This window comes from Agelaius phoeniceus, chromosome 20 (genome assembly GCF_051311805.1).
Source record: "Agelaius phoeniceus isolate bAgePho1 chromosome 20, bAgePho1.hap1, whole genome shotgun sequence".
NCBI lineage: Eukaryota > Metazoa > Chordata > Aves > Passeriformes > Icteridae > Agelaius > Agelaius phoeniceus.
The window spans coordinates 10,032,111-10,054,574 of record NC_135284.1 but is presented as its reverse complement, the minus strand read 5'-3'; the positions used below and the strand labels follow the sequence as shown (position 1 = coordinate 10,054,574).

General features: G+C 43.9%; 1 protein-coding gene across 8 annotated transcripts in view; it reads right to left on the bottom strand.

The window, feature by feature from the left end:
- Positions 1-4,360: 4,360 nt before the first annotated feature.
- Positions 4,361-22,464, bottom strand: part of AUTS2 (activator of transcription and developmental regulator AUTS2) — an 807,993-nt gene continuing 789,889 nt past the window's right edge. For all 8 annotated transcript variants that reach the window (XM_077188843.1, XM_077188841.1, XM_077188846.1 and 5 more), the window contains 7 exons: positions 20,881-20,910; positions 19,323-19,394; positions 15,621-15,762; positions 15,037-15,114; positions 13,682-13,765; positions 12,602-12,824; positions 4,361-7,506 (listed from right to left, as the gene is read on the bottom strand). In XM_077188843.1, coding sequence (XP_077044958.1) covers positions 6,267-7,506; positions 12,602-12,824; positions 13,682-13,765; positions 15,037-15,114; positions 15,621-15,762; positions 19,323-19,394; positions 20,881-20,910 — 1,869 coding nt within the window. In that variant the 3' untranslated portion in view covers positions 4,361-6,266. The remainder of the gene's footprint in view (positions 7,507-12,601; positions 12,825-13,681; positions 13,766-15,036; positions 15,115-15,620; positions 15,763-19,322; positions 19,395-20,880; positions 20,911-22,464) is intronic.

Sequence of the window (22,464 nt, the reverse complement as noted above, 5' to 3'; positions counted from 1 at the left end):
ATCAGGAGAGCAGCACCAGGGAACAGTTGGCTCTCCTTTCACATGGCAAGGGCAGTCAGGGTAGGGAAAAAAAAATACAGAGCCAAGCTTTCTGCTGGTATGGTGCAGACAGCTCTGGTGATTTTCAATAAACCATTTTAATCTATGTCCTTAGAAAATCTGGCATGAATTTCTTTCCCCATCTCCAAATGAAGCAATTATCTCGCTTAGTCCTTGGCTACCCCTTTCAAAAGCCAGGTAATGGGTAAAACAGACAGATGTGCTGAGACTTTGAGGAGGTCATAGAATAGAATCATAAAATCTCCTCAGTTGGAAGGGACCCACAAGGATCATTGAGTCCAGCTCCTTGAGCTGACATACACTAACTCATTCTGTGTCTACTATTCATAATAGAGAAGCATCTTTTATTCCCTTAACACAAGCACAATGTGCTTTGTTGCTGGTCTGGAGCAGCATGCAATTTAAACCTAACTCTCCAAAACACAATTGCCTCTATCGAGCGGAATGCTCTGGGTACGGAGCACTTCTAGTCCCTTGTATTAAATGTGACAAAGTAAGGTCACTCCTTAGTTAGCCTGAGCAGCGGCTGCCACTGCACCGCTGGGATTTCTGTCACTCAAGCAGGGGAACACGAGAGCTCCTCACAGAGCAGACTCTCATAAAAACAATTTACAGCTACATTCACCTTGCCCAGAACAGCAGAGCCGTCCCCTCTTGCAGCATAGCCTACACGTGTTTCAGGCTCTCTAACCACCCTCTTGCGGTACCACTGCAGAACAACATCTTTATCTAACAGGCTAAACCAAATCCAGTTCTGCTTCACTGTTCTAGGATTAATGGAGACAAAACTTTCCTTTTGGCTGGCAATAACTGGACATTGTTTGATACCTCCCCCTCTTTTTTTAAAATCAAATTAACTCCAAACACATCATGGTAACCCCAAACACACTGAGGCCCCAAAACAGGGACTACTGAAAATCTTTGGAAGTTTATGCTTGCATTTTTAGTTGTCTGTAAAAGAAAAAATAAAAAAAATCCCAAGCTTTTGATGTCAATGGAATTTCTGCTGCATAAAACAAATTCCCACAATGACACTGATTCAATGGAAACTATTAAAGGGCTTTGAAGATGCAAAGCAAAAGATACATTTAATAAACATATTGTGTATTTGATAGGTGACATCTTTATGCAATGAACTGATTCAATTCTTCCTTAATTATCTTGTCCTGAAACAAAGATGACTGTACTGGAGGTGGATGGCTCAGTTCCTAGGGCTAAATTCAAGTTTTTCAGTAGAGAAACATAAATTCAACCAAGAAAAATGCTGCACTCAGAGTGAGTTTCAGTACTGGGCAATATGATGATCAAACAAGCCACATTAGGTGGTAAAATACAGCAAATCTGCCCTTAGTAACCAGAATGACCACAGCCCTTATCAGCTTGGGTCAATACTTGAATTACTTATCAACAAATAGGTAAAACTCTTTCCTTCACAGGTAAGTTTAGCAGTCTGAGATGCCACAATTTGTTAATATGGAGGGTTAAAAGTACTTTCTAGAACCAAAGGAGGAACTCAGAAATTCCTCATTTCCTGCCACCCTTGACTCTGCAATTTGCCTGATTCGGGTTTTTCTCTGTTCCCCAGTGGCTCAGGCAGTAACCAATTGCCCTGGGTGACTCCTGAGATCACTTGGGCAGTAGGTGCCTGCTATCACCCCGGTGACTCCGTGTTTGGGGTTCCCAGCAGCACTTCTCTGTTTATAAAATAGGGATAATGCTGTACTGAGGTCTGTATTACCAGAACCAGCAGAGGGAACATCAGATGGCAGCAAAACAGCCGTGAGATTGTAGGGTGGCACCAGGATTTTATACTTTGCTCCTTGCTGGATTGAGCTTCTTCCCTGGTACTGCACCTGACAGCACATGTGCATTTTGATGTCCATAAATACCTGTTGCTGTATGCAGCCTCACAGTGCACAAATGAGGAGGGGGATCTATTTTATCATCAGGAAATATCTTTGTGCTAACACGATTTCAGCTGCAAGATACCAGTGGAAAAAGAAGGGGGTGTGACCCCAAGAGATGCCACCTGGGAACTTCACCTTGCCCACAGGCACAAACAGCCCAAGCCCCTCCAGCAGGAGACAGGGCACAGGGAGAACAGTCAGTCCCCACCTACAGCTCTGGTTCTCCTTGGCTAGCAAAAATGGGGAGTTTCTTATGCAGGTTTTCGTGGCTTATTCACTGAAGCTTCAGTTTTAGTATGACTAAAATAATTTTTGAAGTATAGCTGCACTGGACAATGCTCAGTTACCCCAACCAAGGGCACCAATCATGGTGCAGTCAAAGTAAGAGACAGACTGTGTCCCAAAGAGCTTCATGTAAGGAATGGCCAGGATTGTTTTTTAACATGTGCAGGAAGGATCTGATGGGGCCAGGACATCAGCAGGGCAGGAGGCAGCCCCACCACTCGTTTGCAATGCAATTCCCAGGCAGCTGAGTTAGAGGCCAGCCTCCATCCACAGCTCAGGCAGAGTCACACTCCAAGGGCAATTCTGACCATTTAACTGGAATCGTGCTCCAGATCACCTGAATTCAAGCACTGCCACTCCAAAGCTGGCAGGTGGGGTCCAGAGAAGGAAGTTGGTTTATCCAGGTGGGACTTAACCAAGCCACCATGGCAATTAACTCAGCCCTGTGTAACTGGAGTCCTTGGTCTCTGAACCACTGCTCACTCTTCTTCCTTGCCAGAAACCAAGCAGTGAGCCAAGGAGCTCCTCTGAAGTGCAGCACCACTGCTCTGGGACCTTGGTTCATGTCCAGAGCCTTTCAGCAGAGTCACCTGCATGTGTGAAGCCGTAATTAGAGTTCAAATCTGCACGAACAGATACTAAACATTTCATCAACGAGGCACAGCCACAGCAAATGAAAATACTTGCAGAAAAATCGTCCCCAACCTCCATCTGCCTATCTTCCAGTCCAGCAAGGACTACAGTTTTCGTGAGCTTATACAGGCAAAGGTAAAAAGGAAAAACAATATGACTTTTGTAAAAAAATCTGCAGTGTTTATTGCTGCCTCTGATAAGATTTAGCTGCCCTAGGCCATGAAAGAGGACAGGACTGGCAAAGAGGGGAGCAGTAAGGTATGAAAAGCAGAAAACCAGGCTGGAGCTAAGTCTCAGTAAGGAAAACCAAAGATCAAAACATAGGAAGTTAAAAAAGAAGAGACCAACCATGGCATAAAATGAACAACGTACAGGGAAACAAATGTTAGGACTGTTTTCAAAGATTCCCTTCCTAAGCACTGTATTTGGCATCTCAGCTAGTAACAGGAAGCTGCTATGTGGAAAATTAGTTGGAATTTGGGAAGGTGGGACTTGAAAACCTAAAGCAAAGTTCCTGGTTGCTATAAAGCACACTGAGGGTTTTCTATGATCAAAATCTCACACAACCTACAGAATTAATACACTTATGACTCATTTCATTCCCACAGATGGTAGCTGGCATGGTCTTTAAATGAAATTCATTTCTTAAACACAAGTGAATTGAAAAATAGAGGATTTAAGACAAATATCCTGAATAGAAAACCCTTCAAAAAAGATCAAATTGTCTGTACCTGCAAGCTAACATCCCTATATCAAACTTCTGAAAAGCAGTGAATGCACCTGAAGACGTTTAAAAGCATTAAAAATCTTGTTTCATCTCTTACTACACCTTTCAGGCATACTCCTCTGAGCATCACCAGTACAAGACTTGACACGTGGACCTTCAAAGGCATGGAGCATTGAAATTGAATTCAAAGGGACTGAAATGCCTCAATGCTTTCCAGACTCTGGGAGCGAGGGCTCATTGGCTTAATTGGGAATTAAGGACCATCAGCAAGAGTTTGCTCCCAAGGATCAGAGCCTGGACAATCAAGACCGTGTTTCTCCCCTCCTGAAGACGCTGCCAGAGCTGGCAGGCTCCTCTGTAAGGATGAGAGGAGCCTGGAAGATGATGCTCTCAATCAGACCCTGCCTTGTGGGGCTCCAGCAGTTACATCCTTCTGTGGCCATCCAGTCCTGCCTTCCTTCAGCTTTTTAATGATGTGCATCCAGCAGACCAAGATTATGGTCTAATTGAAATCTATCCAAGTAGAGTGCTACTGTATTTTAAAGAACATGGACAAGCCAAGGATCTGGTCTCCTTTCTGCTTCTTTTTCCCTGACAGTGCTAAGGATTCCAGTAAGATGGCTTAGGAAAGCTTGCCATTGCCTTTCCAATTTTAACAGCTACTCCTGAACAAAACCCCACTGTTGGGAAAAAGCACTTCCTCCCCATAGCAACGATGGGGTACTGCACACAAAGAAGCACCTAGCAGTTTAGTTCACATTTTTTAATAACATGGCACAATTTACATTACACAAGTCTTCGCTGAGGAGGAAACATGCTGAAGATTGAGAGCCGCTTCACTTTTCTGTTCACATAGGATCTAGAAAGGACTTTATTACATACAGGATAAACAGCAAAAAGGTTTGTATATAACAATCTCTTTACAATACTGAAAGCTACCACTACGGTTCCAGTGTACATATTCCTCAGGGTTGGGACTTTTTTGTATTTTTCCTTTTGTTTGTAGAAAAAAAAAAAAAAAGAAAAAAAAAAGAAACACTGCACAACATCTGGAGTTCACAAAAATCTGAAGCTCACAACTAAACCTTCAGTTGACTACTAAAATAGATCTCTGATCATTAGAAACAACTGTTTGTAGTTAACTTTTTCTTTTTTTTTCTTTTTTTTGCCAAAACAGGGTAACAACTTCAGATAGCACTTTAATACACTAGAAGACCAATGGAACTAATTTTATTTCATACATATATTTTACAGTCCAGTAGACAAGATATTGAATTCTCTCTGATAAAGTCATATTCTCTCCAAATATTTAGACAAGAAACTTAACACATTATAAAAAAGTGTGTTATGAAAAGACAGATTTCAGAAGATTGATGCATATTTTTAAAAAGGACCGTGTTCTTCAGGTTATTTCATGTCTTCTATGATTAGGGAACAACAAGGCTGACCTGTTAGCTATTCACAGACTTTATTACCAACTGAAATACAACAAATTCCATTATGAAATCTGCAATGGAGTTCATTAATTAAACTACTGATCCACAGTGAAAACATATCCATCATTTAGAAAAGTATTCACTTTCTTGTAGGATTTGTTTCAATGTAGTTAAAAATCACTTAACACAAAAAAATGTGTGTACAGATAAAAATGACACACTGGCAATAAAACCAGACATGAATGGCTATAAGCAGATGTTCTCCCCAAAATAAATTTGACATGTTAAGTGACAAAAGTTCTGGAAAATCTCCAGCATTCCATTATTACCATTTAACCCAGATTAATATGACTGAAACCCAATCTGCCATGACTCCATGTCAGTGATCACAGAGCACTAATCCTGACACCATCCAAGGGACACACGAGTTACAGTGACCTCAGCAGCCTGATGCAAGGGTTCACACAGAAAACTACACCTCTGAAGGGCTGTTTCTTCATCAAAACAAGAGAAGTAGGCTTCCATTAGAAATGAGCTTGTTCAGGGAAAATATGACTTTAATTATGTTGTGTGTTGAAAAGGCTCCTTTGAGTTATAAAGGCTTTTGTGAAAAGCCTTAAAATTCATTGCATAGTTGAAGGGGTTTAGCTGTCTATAACAATATAAGTAACACAGCATAAGCAGACTGTGTTGATCAATATTAAGTTTGCAAATAGCACAGTTTAAGAAGTATTAATGTATTATGTTACTTAATTTTATCTATTTACATTTGTACAAAGTAAAGCTTTCATCTTACCCTTTTTGCATATATGAACCATTAATCCATGAAGCAATCTTTTTACATAAATATCTACAATTGACTTCACTTCTGGTTTGAAAGAGCTTTGTAGGGTTGAAATTGGTGGTGGCTTGTTTCTAGTCAAATCACTCAGACTGATGTCTTGTTCTTCAGTTCAAATTTTGAAATTTTTAAGCTAGAAATAAAATAGAGTAGGAGACACGAGGAACATATGGAACATTGGCTAAAAGATCTGGAAAATTTCAACATATAATATACAAAAAAAATCATTTCAAAATCTTTGCACTCAGGTCTATACATATTGTACACTGGGTCACATCCCCAGTCTGTATCAATGACTAGTAAGAAGGTCTTTATATTATGTTCATTTACAAGGTTTTTGTCCCTCTTGCTCTGGTTTTCATTGAGTCTCACTCTGCTTATCGAGCTTCGATGTCCTTGAGGGTGTGAGAGGGAGGCCTCTCTCTCATCTCTGTGGACAGAGGAGTAGTCCTTCTGGGAGAGCCGGGCCGAGGGCCCAGCGTGGAGATAAGAGGCGGAGGGGCACTGAGAGCTGCTGTGGGGGGAGTTTTATTGAGGAGGCCGTTCTGGTGTCCCGTGGGGGGACTGACGCGGGGGTAGTGCATGCTGGGCAGTCCTGGCGTGAGCAGGCCGGGGTGGGGCAGGTGCCCGTCCAGGGCGGCGGGGTGCACCGAGTGCAGGCGCGCGTGCTCGTAGTCCTCGCGGAGCATGTGCAGCCGCTCCCGCTCATCCAGGTGGGCGCCCCTCTCGTGCTCCCGGCGCGGGTCCACGGACAGAGGGTGGTGGTGGTGGTGGTGGTGGTTGTAGTCGTGAGGTTCCCGATCCCTGAATGACCTGTCTGCTTCGTACAACCTTGGCGTAGAGAGGCGATGGAGGGGGTCATTTCTTAGCAAAAAGTCTCTGCCCAGGGGGTCTCTCCGATGAATATCCAGCTCTCTGTAGGGATCTCTCAAGGGATCTCTCATTGGATCCCAGTGGAAGGAAGGATAGGGGAAACGTTCTCCACCAGGAATTGGGCTAATTCCCATAAAAGGGGTCATCATGCGAGTCCTGTCCAGGCCACTGATGCTGTTCATGTGATGTATACCAGTCACACCTACAGTCATGGGCATAGACACTAAAGGACTTGGGTGGACGTTGGATGTGGATATAGGTGGTGGCTGATCAGATGACCTATGAGTCTGAGGTCCCTCAGGCTGAACATCATGGTCTTCCTTTCGCTCTTCCTTCACTTTGACTTCATTGCTTTTCTTCGGGTTGTCGTACGCCGGCTCGTTCTTCCTGTCGGCCTCGCGGTTGGAAGTGCTGTTGGGCCTGGTGCTCTCCACAACGGGGGGCCTGGCATAGGGGGAAGGAACCCTGGGCATTTGCTTAGACTCTTCCACCACTCCCCTTTCATGGCTCAGGCCTTCTTTCTCCGAAACGTAGCTGTCCTTCACCTTGTGCTCTTCAACATTAATCTCCTTCCGAGATTCTGAGTGATCCCTCTCTCGTTCTTTGGGTTTCTCTTTTTCTCGAACCTCGGGATTCAGATGGCTCCTGATCTGCTCGCTTGAGCTGCGGTTATGTCCGAGGGAGTTTACTGGATGGATAGGTGCTGGCGAAGGATGGCTGGAGTGTCTTTTCTCAATGCTCTCCCTACAAGAAAGAGAAGTGTGAAATGAAGGCATGAGAAGCTCTGCAAAGTAAACAAAGCATCAGAGTGCCTGGCTTTCTACTTGTGGCTTTGCAGAGAGCTGGTGACGTGCACTGGTAAAGGCACTGCGCCTTTGGCACACCCAAAACTCCAGAAGAACATCCCATCTCTAAACTTGGCCTACTCTGTTATCTCATCAGAGCAGCTGCAGATCTCCAAAGCTGCTCTGTAAAGAATCTGGCTGAGATCTCAAACACTGAACTCCACAGAAGGCTCCCATGGGAATCTAGCTCTAGGACATGTATTTATTTCAAAGACTTTAAATGTTTGCAAAGAAGAGAGAGAAAAGTAAAAACATACTCATTTCATCCAAAACGTGAGGGAATTAAATACAAATTACATGGTTAAGAGTATTCTACCTACTTCTTCTATTAAGAATACATTTGGGAAAACAGATTACTATTTTTCAAATGGCTTTTAAAAACATTTCCAGACCCATGTACACTACTAATTTCTCTTCTCTATTCTTTTCAAATGTCTAGCTTTTCAATTTACTTTTTGCAATTCCATTTACTTCAAACTGAGGCAAAATCCTTTTGAGCACCACCAGTACTGATGGTGCCAACACAGCCCTCTGACAGGAAGGCACTTCCTGAGTGTGCAGTGACTCCCAGTGCAAGTGTTTAACAGAGCTGCCCATCACACAGATTTGTGCTGACCTCCTCAGCAGAGATAAGTCTGCTCTGTCCCTCCATCCTTCAGACTCGCTCTGAAAACATCATGCCTGGAGTCAGCAGCTTCTTAGATGACCAACCCCTTCCATTTCTAGGTTAAAACAAGCTGAGCAGGACAGAGCCAATGCTACAAAGTCAGAAAATACTGTGAATTCATTCCATCTTTCAAACCTAGTACTGGTGCACAAAAGATTGGGGAATTATTGTCTGGCAGTGAACAAAAATCTAAATATGGAAATGGGTTCCATACCAATTATTTTCAGGAAGTAGTGTTGACCAGGAGTTGTTATGGGCAATGCTAAGTGAAAAAGCTCTCCCATTTAAAACTAATGAAATTCACAAGGTGAATCTAATCCCTCAGTTCCAGTGATTTTAACCTCTTAGTAATTTCAATTGACCTCTGAGTTGGAATCTCTCCATAAAGACAGCTCCACATATTCAGTGCTGGACACATGCTGTTTGCTGAGCATGGAAATTCTGTTCCATGTGGGATGAGGGACAATGTGCTGTTAAAGGCAACAATTATTTATGGCCAGAAACTAAAACCAAGGAAGTTCCAACTCAACATAAGAAAGAACTTCTTTCCATTGAGGGTGGCAGAGCACTGGAAGAGGATGCCCAGGGAGGTCTCTCTGAAGACAAAACCCACCTGGCACATTCCTGTGTCACCTGCTCTGGGTGGCCCTGCCTCAGCAGGGGGTTGGAGTGGATGATCTCCAGAGGTCCCTTCCAACCCCAGCTATTCTGGGAGTCTGTGGAAAGGGTAAGCAGTGAGGGCTCCCCTCAGCTGACATGGTGTCTCTCTGGTGCTGGTGTCACCTGAAGGCTGGGTGCCACCAGCAGGTGACACTCTGGGCAAGATCAGCAGTAGTGGCTGCTGAAGGGCAGCTCAGAGGGTGACTTCACAGTGAACACTTGCTCCCTCACCTGTACAATTTCTGCCACCGACTTTTTTTGCTGAGCTGTGTAAGATTTGTAGTTCTAGGTACTTTTGGACAGTGAAACTGCAGCAAATGCAGAAAAAATGCCTGTGGAGAAAGAAACTCTCATTCTAATGTCACCAGGTGCATCTTTTGATGTGTCTAGACTGAACTGTTGAAACTGTCATTTCATGGGCCATGTCTGAGAGACCTCCAAAGTCCAGAATGTGACTCCTGGAAAACACTTGGAAGACAGAGCATCTGATACCAGCCCTGCCTGGTCTGCACTGTCCAGCACTTCACTGCTTGGGATCAGGTGCTGCCTTCATTCAATGGAACCTGAACAGTCTGGAAATCACATCCTGGCTCTAATTTCCCTCCACTTGCTTTCCACCAAGAGTTGAGGCATTTAACAGCTTCCACATCTGGACACAGGGAGATGAAGTCAAGGCCCTCCAGTGAAGGATTCTCAACATGAAGGTTCAATTCTTTTACTTTGCTGGGAAAACACTGGCTTGTGGGCTCTGCAATACCTAATCTTTTATTTATTTTGCTCATGGGACTAGTTCAGAGGGTAGCCTTAACTGTTTTATTTCCCTAGGAAAGCTCATTCAGTCCTTTTGTTGATATTTAATCAATTTCCTATATAATTGGAGTACTTTAAATGACATATAAAATGTGGATAAAATAACAGCTGTTTTCTGTAATTAAGGAGAAATATATGTGCAACCAAAATGACAAATTCCTTTGCCAATGTCATTGTATTCAATGACAGTCCTGTGGTAACATCTCAAGAGGCTCCTGATTATCCAGCTCATTTAAGGGAACTGCACATAGTCCAGTGGACAGAGAAGGAATAACTTTTTAATCCTCACATTTGTCAAGAGCTCCTGAGGTTGATAATATAAGAACAGCTCTAAGCCACTGCCTCCACAAAGAAGAAACTTAAAATCACATTATCCAATGAACTTATTACCAAGTAAGAGAAATTCTGAGGCTGTGTGCTACACTGAAAAATACTGAATTTCTTATGCTGAGGTGTGTGCCTCATTTATATTGATTGAAAGATCAACAGATTCTTGGTTGGTTTGGTTTAATGCTCTAGGACTGCAGACCCTTAAATGCCATTATGATTATACTGGAAGTGTTCAGTGACATCTTTTAAACAAAATACCACTGAAAAGGAACAAATCCTGCTTTCCACATTTGCTATTTTTACTTTTTTTTTTTTCCCCTAATGTTGGGCTGGAATAAAAGAGTCTTTAAAAAAAACCCTCCACAACTGCAATCCATCAGTCCCAGAATACCCAGAGCTGGAAGGGAGATGCAGTGTTCCAGGAGCCATCAGGGCTCTGCAGTGCCACTCCCAGCCAGGAAAGGGTCACTGCTGCAGTTCTGTACTCTCTGGGCTGTCTGAGGATTCACCTCCCAGCCTGCCTGGCAGGGGCTCTGGTGCACAGGCCATGCAGCTGATCCAAGAGGAGCCACCAGGGATCTCCACCCCACCCCAAACCAACCTTAGCTGGGGAGCTCCAATTGAGCTCAATGCTTTTGGCTTCCTGGGCCATTCCTGGGTTGGTACAGTTAGACCCTTGATGTCCAGGTGATTTTGAGATGAAATCAAACCTCTGGGTGTGATTCCCAGCTCTTCCTGCTCGGGCAAATTCATTTCAAATAGATAACAAAGGTTGGGACCTCAACTAGAAAGCTCTGTGCTCATCCCACTGGGTGCCCCTGGATGTAAGGAGGAGGTGGGAGAGGCTCTCAACTCCTCAGACATTCTCTGCACAGGGAGCACAGCTCTGGGAAGGGATTCTCAGCCTTCCTCACACAGCCCAGAGTGTGAAGATGCTGCAAAGTGCCATGTCCCAGCCCACAGCCTGGGCACACAGCAGCACTGCAGGGGTGAAACCAGGACTGCACTCACTGCAGGCTGGAACTGTGCACAAGTGTGAGGGATGGATGATGCTTACTGCTAAGCTCTCAAATTATTGAACAGAAATATGTTCTGAGCTATGATATGGAGTTCAGGCAATGCCAAAGCAGCTTGCAATGAATGTTTTCAGTAAGGGATTTCCTTCAGCAGAACACTCCATGAGAAAACAACAAAACAACAACCAAAATAATCACATAATTCTACAGACTACCCAGTTCATAGTAACTAAAATGCTTTGCCATTCAAGCCAGTAAAGTTACTCACATGCTTAAGCCTTTTGCAGGACAGAAAACCCAATTTGTAACAGCAATTTCTTTTGAAGCATTAACATCAGACATGAAAATAATGAAGCTATGCTACCAAACAGAAAATATTCCAAATGGAAAATGTAGGTGAAAAGATCTGTAGTTAGCCTTTCTTTTAGAACAATGTAGAAAAGCTCTTACATGTAGTTTTAGAATATCTAATGTGTTAGCATAACTTCTTTTAGAAAAGGCTACTAATGCATAACTTTGGGTTAGTGACAGAGAAGTCAGAAAAGCACATCTCCTAAATATTCTTTTAGATTAAAATATTAGAAACAAATAGCCATTATGTAGTAAAGTAATGTGCAAACTTAACAGGAAAGCCATCAAGCCACAACTGAAAAAGCTGAAATCAGCCTCTCTACAGTTTTCAAGGAAGGCATGACACTTGCTGAATGGCAAACTCTTATAAATTTGGTACTTCAATGTTAAGAGGAATTTTTACTGCGTTAACTGAATAATGGGAACAGTCCTGACAAAAAATAAATATGACCAGGTTTTACTTTCCATTAACCCTTCCCAGCCTGGACATGTGAGCATGCAAGTCCATGTAAAACACTGAATAGAAAGAAGCTGTGTTGGAAGGTGTGCTAACAGCAGTGCAAGTGTAGGGGCTTCTCTGAGGGGAAAGAAGGTGCTTTTCATGAACTGCATGCTCTGAAGCTTGCTATGGTTTTGGCACACGACATTCCTGGTGCATTTTAGTCTTCTCATCTCACACCTTTAGCACTGGTCCCTCTGGTGAGGCTGTTTTTGAGGAGGGAGAAAGTGTTTTGCAGACAAGGTCTGATTTACAAAGATATTTAAGTATTTGAAGGTGCAGATGAGCATCTGATAGACCTCAGAATCCTTTCCTCCATGCTGTCAGGCACTATCTCCATGTTAACCCTTCAAGAGACCTATGACAATGTGAATAAGGTAAGAGTGAGTGGGTCTGATTCTATTCCCACTTAACACTGCCTGAGCTGGGCTCCAGCAAAGCTCCTTCAGGAGAAATGTGAGGTGCAAGTGGGAAGAGAAACCCTGCAGAGGGGAACACCTGAGCTGCAAACCTGCCTCTTCCGTGGTGCCACCCTGGGGACAGCTCCAGGTGTGCCTCTGGTGAAGCTCTGGGTTCACAAGGTGCCAGGCTGGGGAGGGTTAAAAGCGGAACGGAGCCCCAAGCTTTGAACTAGACAATTCTTGGAAGTGTTCTTTCGTACCTTTCTTTGTCATCTTTACTAACAGATGAGTCTCGTTTATCTACATCTCTATCTCTGTCATGAGCTGCAGCAGATGAACTGCGCTCCAGCTCTCCTGGCTTCAGCCAGGGCGGAGGGGTCGGGAACGAAGGAGGAGTTCGGTGCAGTCGGTTCCAGGGCTCGTGAGGGTTGCTAAAGCTCTGCATACTGGGGCCATCCTTGTGGCCGAACATTGAGTTGGGTGCTGAAATGGTGAAGTGGAAAACAAAAAGGTTTAAGAAAAAGGTATGCTCTAGTGAAGGTACTTACCAAAACAACTTTTACAGCACTCAGAGTTAAAATGAATACATATTATTGGGAGCTGGAAAAGGAAAGGAAATTAACAGAGATTCATTAGAGGGTCTCATTCCTAAAAATGGGCAGGCATCTGACAGCTCTTTTAATTGGAAAGGGAAATGCTGTGGATAAAATTGACAAGGGATGAAGGAGTAAGATAAAAGTGACAATGACCCTTATTCCAAATGTTTTGGAGACATCAGGAAATGACTTTTATAGGGACTATAAATAATGGAGCTTGTTGCATTTGATCCTGAACCAAAATAAAATAATATGTGACCAAAATCATGCCAGATTTGAAGTATGAAGAAAAAGAGTGACTTTTAAAAGGATGATTTTCTGTGACTGGCTAAATTTAGAAAAATGTTGATGAACCTGGACTAGTAAATGCAGGTTAGTGATCTTTTCCAGGCATATGGCCAGAATTACTGGTGAGAAAGGAAAAAAAAATCTCCATCCACAGCTCCCTAGCTGCACACATTATTTACTTCTGAACATGCAACAAAACTGTGGGAAATTTCACAAACACTCAAAAGCTCTATTTTTTTTAAATGAACAATGTAATGGTAACATTTAGCACTAGGTTGAAACCAAACTATTAAGTAATTAACAAAAACCAATTTACTGACAACTAGAAAAGGTTCTTTTCCAAATTCCCATCTTTTAGTGGTAGGTGATGTAACCAACCAGTACAAAAGAGAGCCAAGAGTCCCCTGAGTGGCCCTGGCAGGCTGCAGAGCAGGAGGGCCATGGCCCAGTACTCACTGACTGTGGGGTTCCCGAGCCCCCCGAAGGCGTTGCTGCCCACGGCGGTGAGGCCGCTGAACGACGCCGGCCGGTTGAAGGGCTCTGCAAACCAACACAAAGAGCTGAAACCCCTGAGGCTGCCAGCTCCCACCCAGCACCCCTGGGCACCCCTCTGCACCCCAGCTGTGCCCAGCTCCCCCCACACACAGCACAGTTCTGAGGGGCTGGGACACAAAACATTGACTTTGTTCCTGGCCATACCCATGGCATCATCTACTAAAAAAATTACTCTTAAAGGAAATCAAGATGTTAAAATGGACATAATACTTCATTTGAAACCTGCAAACATCTCTGGTTTTACTTCCTTTTATTTCTTTCCTCAGGAAATGTCCCTTGCTAGTCAGACATTATCATTAACTCTGGCAACTGTGCTCCAAACACCTTCAGGCCATGTCTCCTAAACCAGAGCCAGGGTATAAATAAAATGTCCTGTTCCACTGATATGTCATGCTGGCCAGAGCATTCTGTGATTCCCTTGGTGTTTATTGTTCATACTACACAAAAAACTAGTATGGACTGAAAAATGCTGGAAAAATTTTTTAGTTAATGCATACAGGCAACGGGAAAATCATATAAAGCAAATTCTCACTTTATTTTGGAGCAGCCTAACAATTTAGATGAAGTCACTTCTGGTAGATATCAGCACAGAGAAAAAGAAGCCCAAAGCCAGCATTTTCCATAGGCAGCAAAGTGCAGAATGATAAACCTGCATTGTCTGTTTGCTGTACCAGTTTGGTGCCCCTCCCAAATGTTTCCCCCATGCAAAATAAAATGCCAATGTAAAGTCTTGGTCTTGGATGCTCCCATAATGAGCAAATCACCTTATTACAAAAGCAGTAAACTAGAAAGGAAATAACAACATCTGGTAACTTGGGCAGTTCTGGTTTTAAATGGGTATTCACCAATTTTCACTAACTGACACATGAAGCCAGATCACAAGATTTTAAAGCTATGTTTCCTATTCACTTTAATGGAAAACCAGATATCTAAGTAGGAGTTAGGAAAATAAACATCTCTGTGATCTGAAACATTGCCCTTAAGGCATTTTTTGGACTGGTTTAAAGCATAACTCAAACGAAACCCAGCTAGCCCTGTCACTCTGCTCCTCTAATGTCCAGAAGGTATTTCAAAACACAGTCAGTGACACTTTCTGTGTATTTAGAACTTCTACCTGGTAAAGACTAAAAGTAAACAGCTAAAATGTGCCATTTGTAAAGGTTAGTAAGCAGGATGCTCAGAGTGTCTCCCCACAGGAAGTTGTCATTTCTCAGTGGTCAATGCCTGAGCTGTACCCCCGAGCTGAGAGGACGTACCTAGGTGAGCAGCTGGGTTCAGGAAGTTGCTGTGGTGGGGTGGTGGGCCAAAAGGGGTTCCAGCTGGATGCCCCCCACCTGCCAAAACAAAGCAAAAGGGGTCAATTCCCAGCACAGGCTCACAGAGGGACTTGCTGTGCTCTGGGCTGTCCTTTCTTTAACAGCTCATGTCAGCTGACATTGCTGTGCCCTGCATGGGGCTCACAGGGTCCTATGCAAAGAGCAGCTGCTTTTCCAAACAGAAATACCCAGTTAGAGGATAAGGGATGCAGGGGAATGAATGTTTTCAGAAACAAAAGGGAAATGTGTGTGAAATACACCTTATTTCCAACACTGATCTCCACGATGCATCAGACATCACTCTGTGAGGAAATGTTCCTTCCTTTACTACCTAGCAGTGTTCCAGCAGGTTGGGCTTTTTATAAAAGCATACAGAATCATTTTAAAATATTTATCAAATAGACTAATAGCCCCTGGCATGTCTTGCAGAGAGTTCATAAGCCAAACCTTAAGGGAAATTCATGGCAAGGATCAGCATTGTAATGAGCAAGGAGCAAGAAGGGGATTTCACTTTCAGTACTCACTGGCTGTGGAGAAGAGAGTTGATGGCCGAGCCAGGTCATGGGGGTGGTGGATGGCTCCAAAAAGGCTGGGGCCTGGTGGCCTGCTCAGAAATTCTGGTTTCAGGCCAAAGTCCAGCTTGTGTGGGTCAGACTGCATCTGTTTCTGAAATGGAAAATAGGACTTGGAAGAGACTGTCTGAAAAGGCAACAGCAAAAGGCACTTCCAGAATGATGTGGGTAGAGCAGCTCATTCATACTGATGTTTTAACAAGAATATTGGATTTTGGGACCCCAAGCACAGGTGCACAAATATTGGATTTTGGGACTCCCAAGCACAGCTGTTTTCCTGGAAGGGAGATCTAAGGCAAAGAGGGAAAAGCTCAGGCTCTTGCATATTTCCTGCTAATTTCACCAGTGTTTTCTCATATGCTCATACCTATCCCTCCAGGATGTTCAGCACAGAGCTGCCTTCAACAACAAACATAAAACTCTCTGAAGAGGCCTCAGACACTTGCTGAGCTGTAAGGACAGGTCTGTCCCACAATAATTAAATGGGAATGTCAGCTTGGCCCTGGTCCCAGCTGGGCAGGGGGGCTGAAAGACCAGACATGGACACCAGAAGCACTCATTTCCCAGGGAAAGCTGCCACCAAGAAATGCTGGATGCAAAGCACCCTCCAGTGCCCCTCAGCCTGAAGAGGGGCTGAAAGGACCAGACTGCAGAGCAGGAGTGGTTGAGTCCCACTTTGACAGCTCCCACTCCACACCCAAAGTAGTGCATGTCTTTATTTACATGTGCTGGAGTCAGCAGCCTCCCTCTTGTGAGGGGAATTTGCTGAGGCAGCTGCACTGTGAGTGATAAGTGGATGAAGGATGTGCTCTTCTTTGTGCCACATCCCCATTTCAGGGGTGCCCACTTCAGTAGTTTTATAGAATGAAGGAAGAAACCAAATTCCCAATTACCTGTGCTGCCAGAACTCCCTAAATGCAGATTGCTGATTAATTGTGCAGGGCAGCTGAAAGGATTTCTAAATGGGTAACAAGGAACCAGGAGATCTTAACAGTAGTTCTGGAGCAGGCTACGCTTTATAAATCAGTATTTAATACTGTGCCAGCCCCTATTGCAATGATATAAATATGCATATTAAAAAGTTATGATCAAATTAATGTGCATGCCTCATAGCTGTTTTTCAAGTGCTAGAAACATGTCTGTGTAGTCATGAGAACAAAAAAAAAAGAAAAAAAGAAGGAAAACAAGAAAGGAAAAGGGAAACAAAGGCATTATCTATGTCTGGAGATAATGGCCTGCAAGAATACTGAAATTGCCAAGTCAAGGTCAAGTCTTTTAAGGAAGTAACATTGAAGTGCTTTAATAGTTAAAAGGAGTTCAGAAAATACAAATGCCTCACTTGAAGCCTGTGTGCCAGATTTTTATGCTGTGAACTCTTTTTATTCTTTTTTAACAACCAAGTTATAAACCCTGACAGGCATTACTCAGAATAGCAAAAGCTGGCTGAAGCTTTAATTGCAGCCATATGAATGGTGCTGCTCTAAATAACGAACAAATCCCCTGTCTGAAGAGGAACAGGAATACCATGGATGTGTTAAAAGATTTCTGAATGTGCTGGTTCACCTTAAAATAGTACCAGGGAAATGGTCAGATTTCTTTTCTCCCCAGCTGCTGTTCAGGAGAGCAGCCCCTGGGTGCCAATCCTTCCTAATGTATTTCCAGAAAATGTGTAACACCTGAGCGTGCTGCCCACAAAAATCAATGTAAATGTCTGCACTGCCCTTAGATCAGGCTGTAAGGCCCTTCCTAAAGGAGAGAGGCCCAAATATGGAGCATAAATCCTCTCCTGAGCAGTGGGCAGTGTAAGGAGGGTGTAAATGTGCTCTGTGCTCTGACTGCTGTGCAGCCCTGTTGAATCCCTGAGGTGTGCAGAGGTTACCCAGGTCTTGCAGCAGAGGCACAGGCAGCCTAACAGCATCCACAGCTGCATGCAATTTTTCCTGAGGTCAGGAAGGTTGTGTTTTAAAGTTTCCCATTGTGCCTGCTCCTTCAGTGCCTGCTGCTGCCCTCTGCAAGCAATTACTGGGCCAGATCGTTACTGGCAGCAGTCCTGTGGCACTGCATGCAAACTGGAACCCAGCCCCTTTGATTCCCTGCTCTGTGCTCAGGCAGCACCTGCAGCTTGTGCAGAAGAAAAGGCACCTTCAGAACCATGGCAGTGAATAAGGAGAAATTGTCCTGTGTGAGCCTTTGGGCAGAGATTCACCTTTGTGGTCACATCAGGAGGGGACACAGTTCCTGTGTATCAGGGACACCCCACCCCTCCTTACTGACCAGACACACTTCTCAATTATTCCTGAAAATATCATGCACAGCCTCAAAAACTCGAGCAACATCCTTTCATGTGCTTCCGGGCTTTATTCTTGATTTTTTTTTTTTTTTAACATGCAAGGTGGAAAAGTATGAGGTAAAAGAAATGGCTGCATGAAAATGGCATTTACTGTGAGTTATAAATATACTGGTTTGACCTCTCTCTGAATATCAAATCAAGGAAGATTCAAAGGACACAGATAGCATGGGAATAATAATTTCTTTTCAAGAAAATACCTTTTCAATAAAATAAAAAAAAAAGGACATATAACTCTCTAGGTCTATAATCTTGTCTTTTTTGATAATGGGAAGATGAATGAAGATCACTAGCAGGGGAAACATAAGGAAGCAGAGAAGAGAGATATGTCTACTGCAGCAAATTAACCTGTCAACCTTGTTTAAAAGGGTTATTTTTAAACTCTATTAGCTGCAGGTTTTCATAGCTGTTCAACATCTTCATATTCTTATAGCACTACCCTACACAATTCAAGTGCACACACAAGCTGCAAAGTGCTAAGGATTCCCTGGTAATTTTAATTTCTAACACAAGCTATTGATTCCTGAAGTATGAGCAGTGAAGAACAGCAACCATTCCTGACTTACTGAAAAACTGTAGGAGCAACACAAGATCTTAAAGTGATGGGTACAGTGAAAATACCATAAAGGGCAAGAAACTTTCCCAGAGTCCACATGCAATGGCAATTCAGTTACATAAGAATGGAAAACTGCTCATGGCCTTCACCCTTGAAGTCTCAGAGTTTGAGAAATAACTAAAACAGGGCTCCCATGCCCTGACCTTCAGTGCAGTGAGGCAGTGTCTGCTAACACAACATCCCCTGAGAGGCTGTGCCTGCCTGGGCAGCCTGGAGACACCCAGGTGCCACCCTCCAGCCATGAGGGGTTGTGAAGGAAGGCTCAGGGGAGCCTGTGCAGCCACACTGGTAAAGCATCCTAAGGCTTCCTGCACCCTCTCCTGCCCTGAACATTAATAAGAGGAAATGGACACACATGCCTAGGGTCTCCAGGAAAAAATCCCACTTGATACATTTGTGTCCTCAGCCACAAATAAATAAAAGCCACCTTGTCTCCTAGCTACAGAGCTGGAGCTCTTACCCAGGATCTGCTGTCCTGGCTCCAGCACACCCCAGACACTCTGCTGGGACTCTGCCTTCAGCTTTTCACCCTTACACCAACCCTCAGCAATGAGATTTCTGCTCAATGCTGTGTGTGTGCCTTTACCAAGGCACTGGCCATGGCACAGAAGTGCCCAGGGGAGAGCCAGCCCTTCCTCTCTGAGCTCTGTTCTGTGCCCTCCACCCCAGTCCAGGCTTCCCAGGCACTGACCTTGACCTTCTGTTGGTGATGGTAGATCTGCCAGGCGATGTGAACGTGCATAGCACACCACTTGCCAGGTTTCTGGAAAAACAAGACATGAATCAGTAACTTTCAAAAACCTGAAGTGATGCTCTATTCTATTTCTAGAAGAAAACAGACCCTGAGCCCTGTCTGGTTTGGTCTGGGGGATCCCCATGCCAAGATAACTGGAAGCAAAGGGTTCCCTCTCCATCCTCCTGGAAAACCAGAACTGGAAAGACTTGTCCCTTGCTAGGGAATTTATCTGGCTATCCAGGAATGTTCCAGCTGGACACACTCCTGTAATCCTCTGATGCCACTGGCTGAGAGTGCAGCTTGTGCTGCTGAAAGCTCTGAGGCTGTGTCCCTGTGAGCAGCTGCCCTGCACAGCTGGACTGCTCACAGCTGCACACTCAGGTCATTTCCACAATTGGCATTTCCACCAAATGATGAAAATGGAAGTGGTTTAAAAGGTCACTCTGGTTTTCAAAATTCATCTGACTCCCTCATGTAATTGCTGGTCTGTCCCCCCAAGATTTCAGCTCATAAATGTGCTGAAAACAATGGAGGTCACTCAATTCACTCTGTCTGGGGGTCTTTGCATCCTCCCTGTCCCCCCAGGTCACAGGGAGGAGAGAGGGAGGCAGGAACCAGAGTGCTTGTTAGGCCTCCTGTTGAGTTTGTACTCCATTTCCAGCACAGCTGGAAACTGTCTGAAAAAGACTCATTTGAGAGATACTTTCTTCAATTTTGTTACTTAGGGGTCTGTAGTTACCTACACAAGTAATGACTCCTGCAGATTCAAAAATTATCACAGGAATTCAAGAGTCACCTTAAGCTACTTGAATTAAATGTTTCACAAACTATGGCACATGGTCTGTCTTCTATTTCTAGCTGGGTATCAACCAATAATTAAATAATTAAAAAAATAAATTCTATCTCACAGACATACTACCCTAAACTCAAGCCTTTTGCTAATTTGCAAAAACTGGCTGTGCTAGTGATTTAGTAAGTTCACTAAAGCAAAATCTAGACCTTTTTCTTGAATGTGCTGAAAAATTAACAAAAACCCCTTCTGGATGAGTGATGAACTGGATCTTTAGATCCTTTTCTAAAAAATATTTTGTGGTTGAAGGGGATTGTCTATCTACAGTGGACAGTGAGATACCTGGGTGGGACATATCAAACTGAGTAACACAGAAAACACATAATAAAATAATAAAGCAAACTCCTTCAGAGTGCAGTGAAATAACAGGGAATCACTGCCAGGATCTCTAGGATTTGCCTCAGGAAACCATAATGGAAGGATCAGCAATATTTAAGCCCAAGTATTCACATGAGGGGTTGCATGAAAAGAGCAAAACTTCCAACTGTGAAACCCTGCCTTGTCCCTGAGTGATCAGGAGCTGCAGGAGTGCCTGTGCTCTCCCAAAAGCGGGGCAGAACTGCCCAGGTGACACTTGGCAGCTCTCATTTGGGATTATTCTGTGCTGCAACCTGGTGGGACTGAGCCGAGCTTGACAAACAGGAGCACAGGAAGATTTCTTACCCTCAACATGGGCCTGAACGGATCTGTCAACTGTGAAGAAGAAATGACAGCTTGGTTACACGCCTGTCACTCAAACAATTGCTCTAATTAACAAATCTGTATTGCTTCATTAAGAGACTAAATTAAAATGTTAGAATTTTACTTTCAAATGAAGCCCTTTTGGATAATAATTAGTCCTGAGCCTCCATCTCCGTGCTGTCCCCTCCCCCTGGCTGTGGCACCTGAGTGGTGACGAGCAGCTCCACCAGGCTCACACAGAGCTCTGGCCCCTGGCAGCAGCAGCCATTTGTTGATTTAATGCTGCAGAAATGGCTGGTTAACTGCACTGATGGAGGCACAGATCTGTCCTTTGGGCAAACTCCTGCTCTCATCTTTCAGAGCTCCTCAGCTCATGGCAAGGCTGGATAATGGACAAGGCTTGATGGCACAGAGGGGCTGGGATGGCTGGAATGGGGTGTGAGCCATGCCCTGCACACCAGCACTGTGCCCACCCACCAGCCAAGGTCATGGCCTTGTGCTGAGCTGCTGCCCGAGCTGCTCTCTGCCATAAATGGGCTTTGCCTTAATTATTAGCACACTGAAACAATGTTGGTAAACAGGGCCCATATAAAAACCCAATTTTCTCATTTTTATTTTTGATGTGGCCTGTTAGGGGTTTTTTTTTTGAGTAGATTTTTTTCTTATTCCCCTTTTTTTTGCTCATATTTCATCAATAAATGCTGGGAAATAATTCAATTTATTGGGTACTGCTCATTTGTTTTGGATTTTCTGTTTTGAAATGCAATACTAAGGGAGATTTATAGGTGCAGAAGGTACTTAGCAGATGCAGTGATGGCACAATGCATCATCTTGAAATAATCGAAACTCACTCCCAGTTGAAAGGGAACATAAAGCTAAATGACTTCCTGATGGGAGGTTCTGGTTATCTCTGCACTTAGACAAACAAACAGAAATGTGGTTCCTCTTGGTGTAAAGCTCAGCCTCAGCTCCACTGCTGAGCAACCCAAAGTACTGGAACTCAGCCCAACACAAAGACAACAGCTCTGGAGGTTCAGCCGTGCCACAACTCAGAATTTTAGGGAGAGCTCCTCAGTGCTTTTGTCTGAGAGTTCTGCTAAAAATATTTGAGTGTGAAGTTCCTCATGGAAATAATGGCCATCAATTCAAACACACCAACAACCCTTGGGCAGAGGGACAAAGTGCTGAGGCAATAAATGCTGTTCACATCCCCTGGAACTCAGAAATCCAGAGGCACCAAGTGATCAATAAAGTGCATCCGTATTTCACTGGGGCAATCAATGCTACAGTAACCCAGGGAATAGCTGTCATTACCCACATTAAAAACAATTACAGACTACAAACACAAATCTTGGGGAGGTTTGTACATTTTCTACACTGAATTGGACTTTTATGCCTTTACCCCTGGGCCTGGGGGGAGAGAGCTGCCATCAAGGACAGAGCTCTGCCAGTGCACAGGGGCTGTTTGAAATGTTCCCACAGAATTTCTGCAGCCCTCCCTGATGAAACAGCTCAGACAGCTTTGGCTTTAAGGGTGTTCATTTGGACTTTCTCAAGATGGCAGCC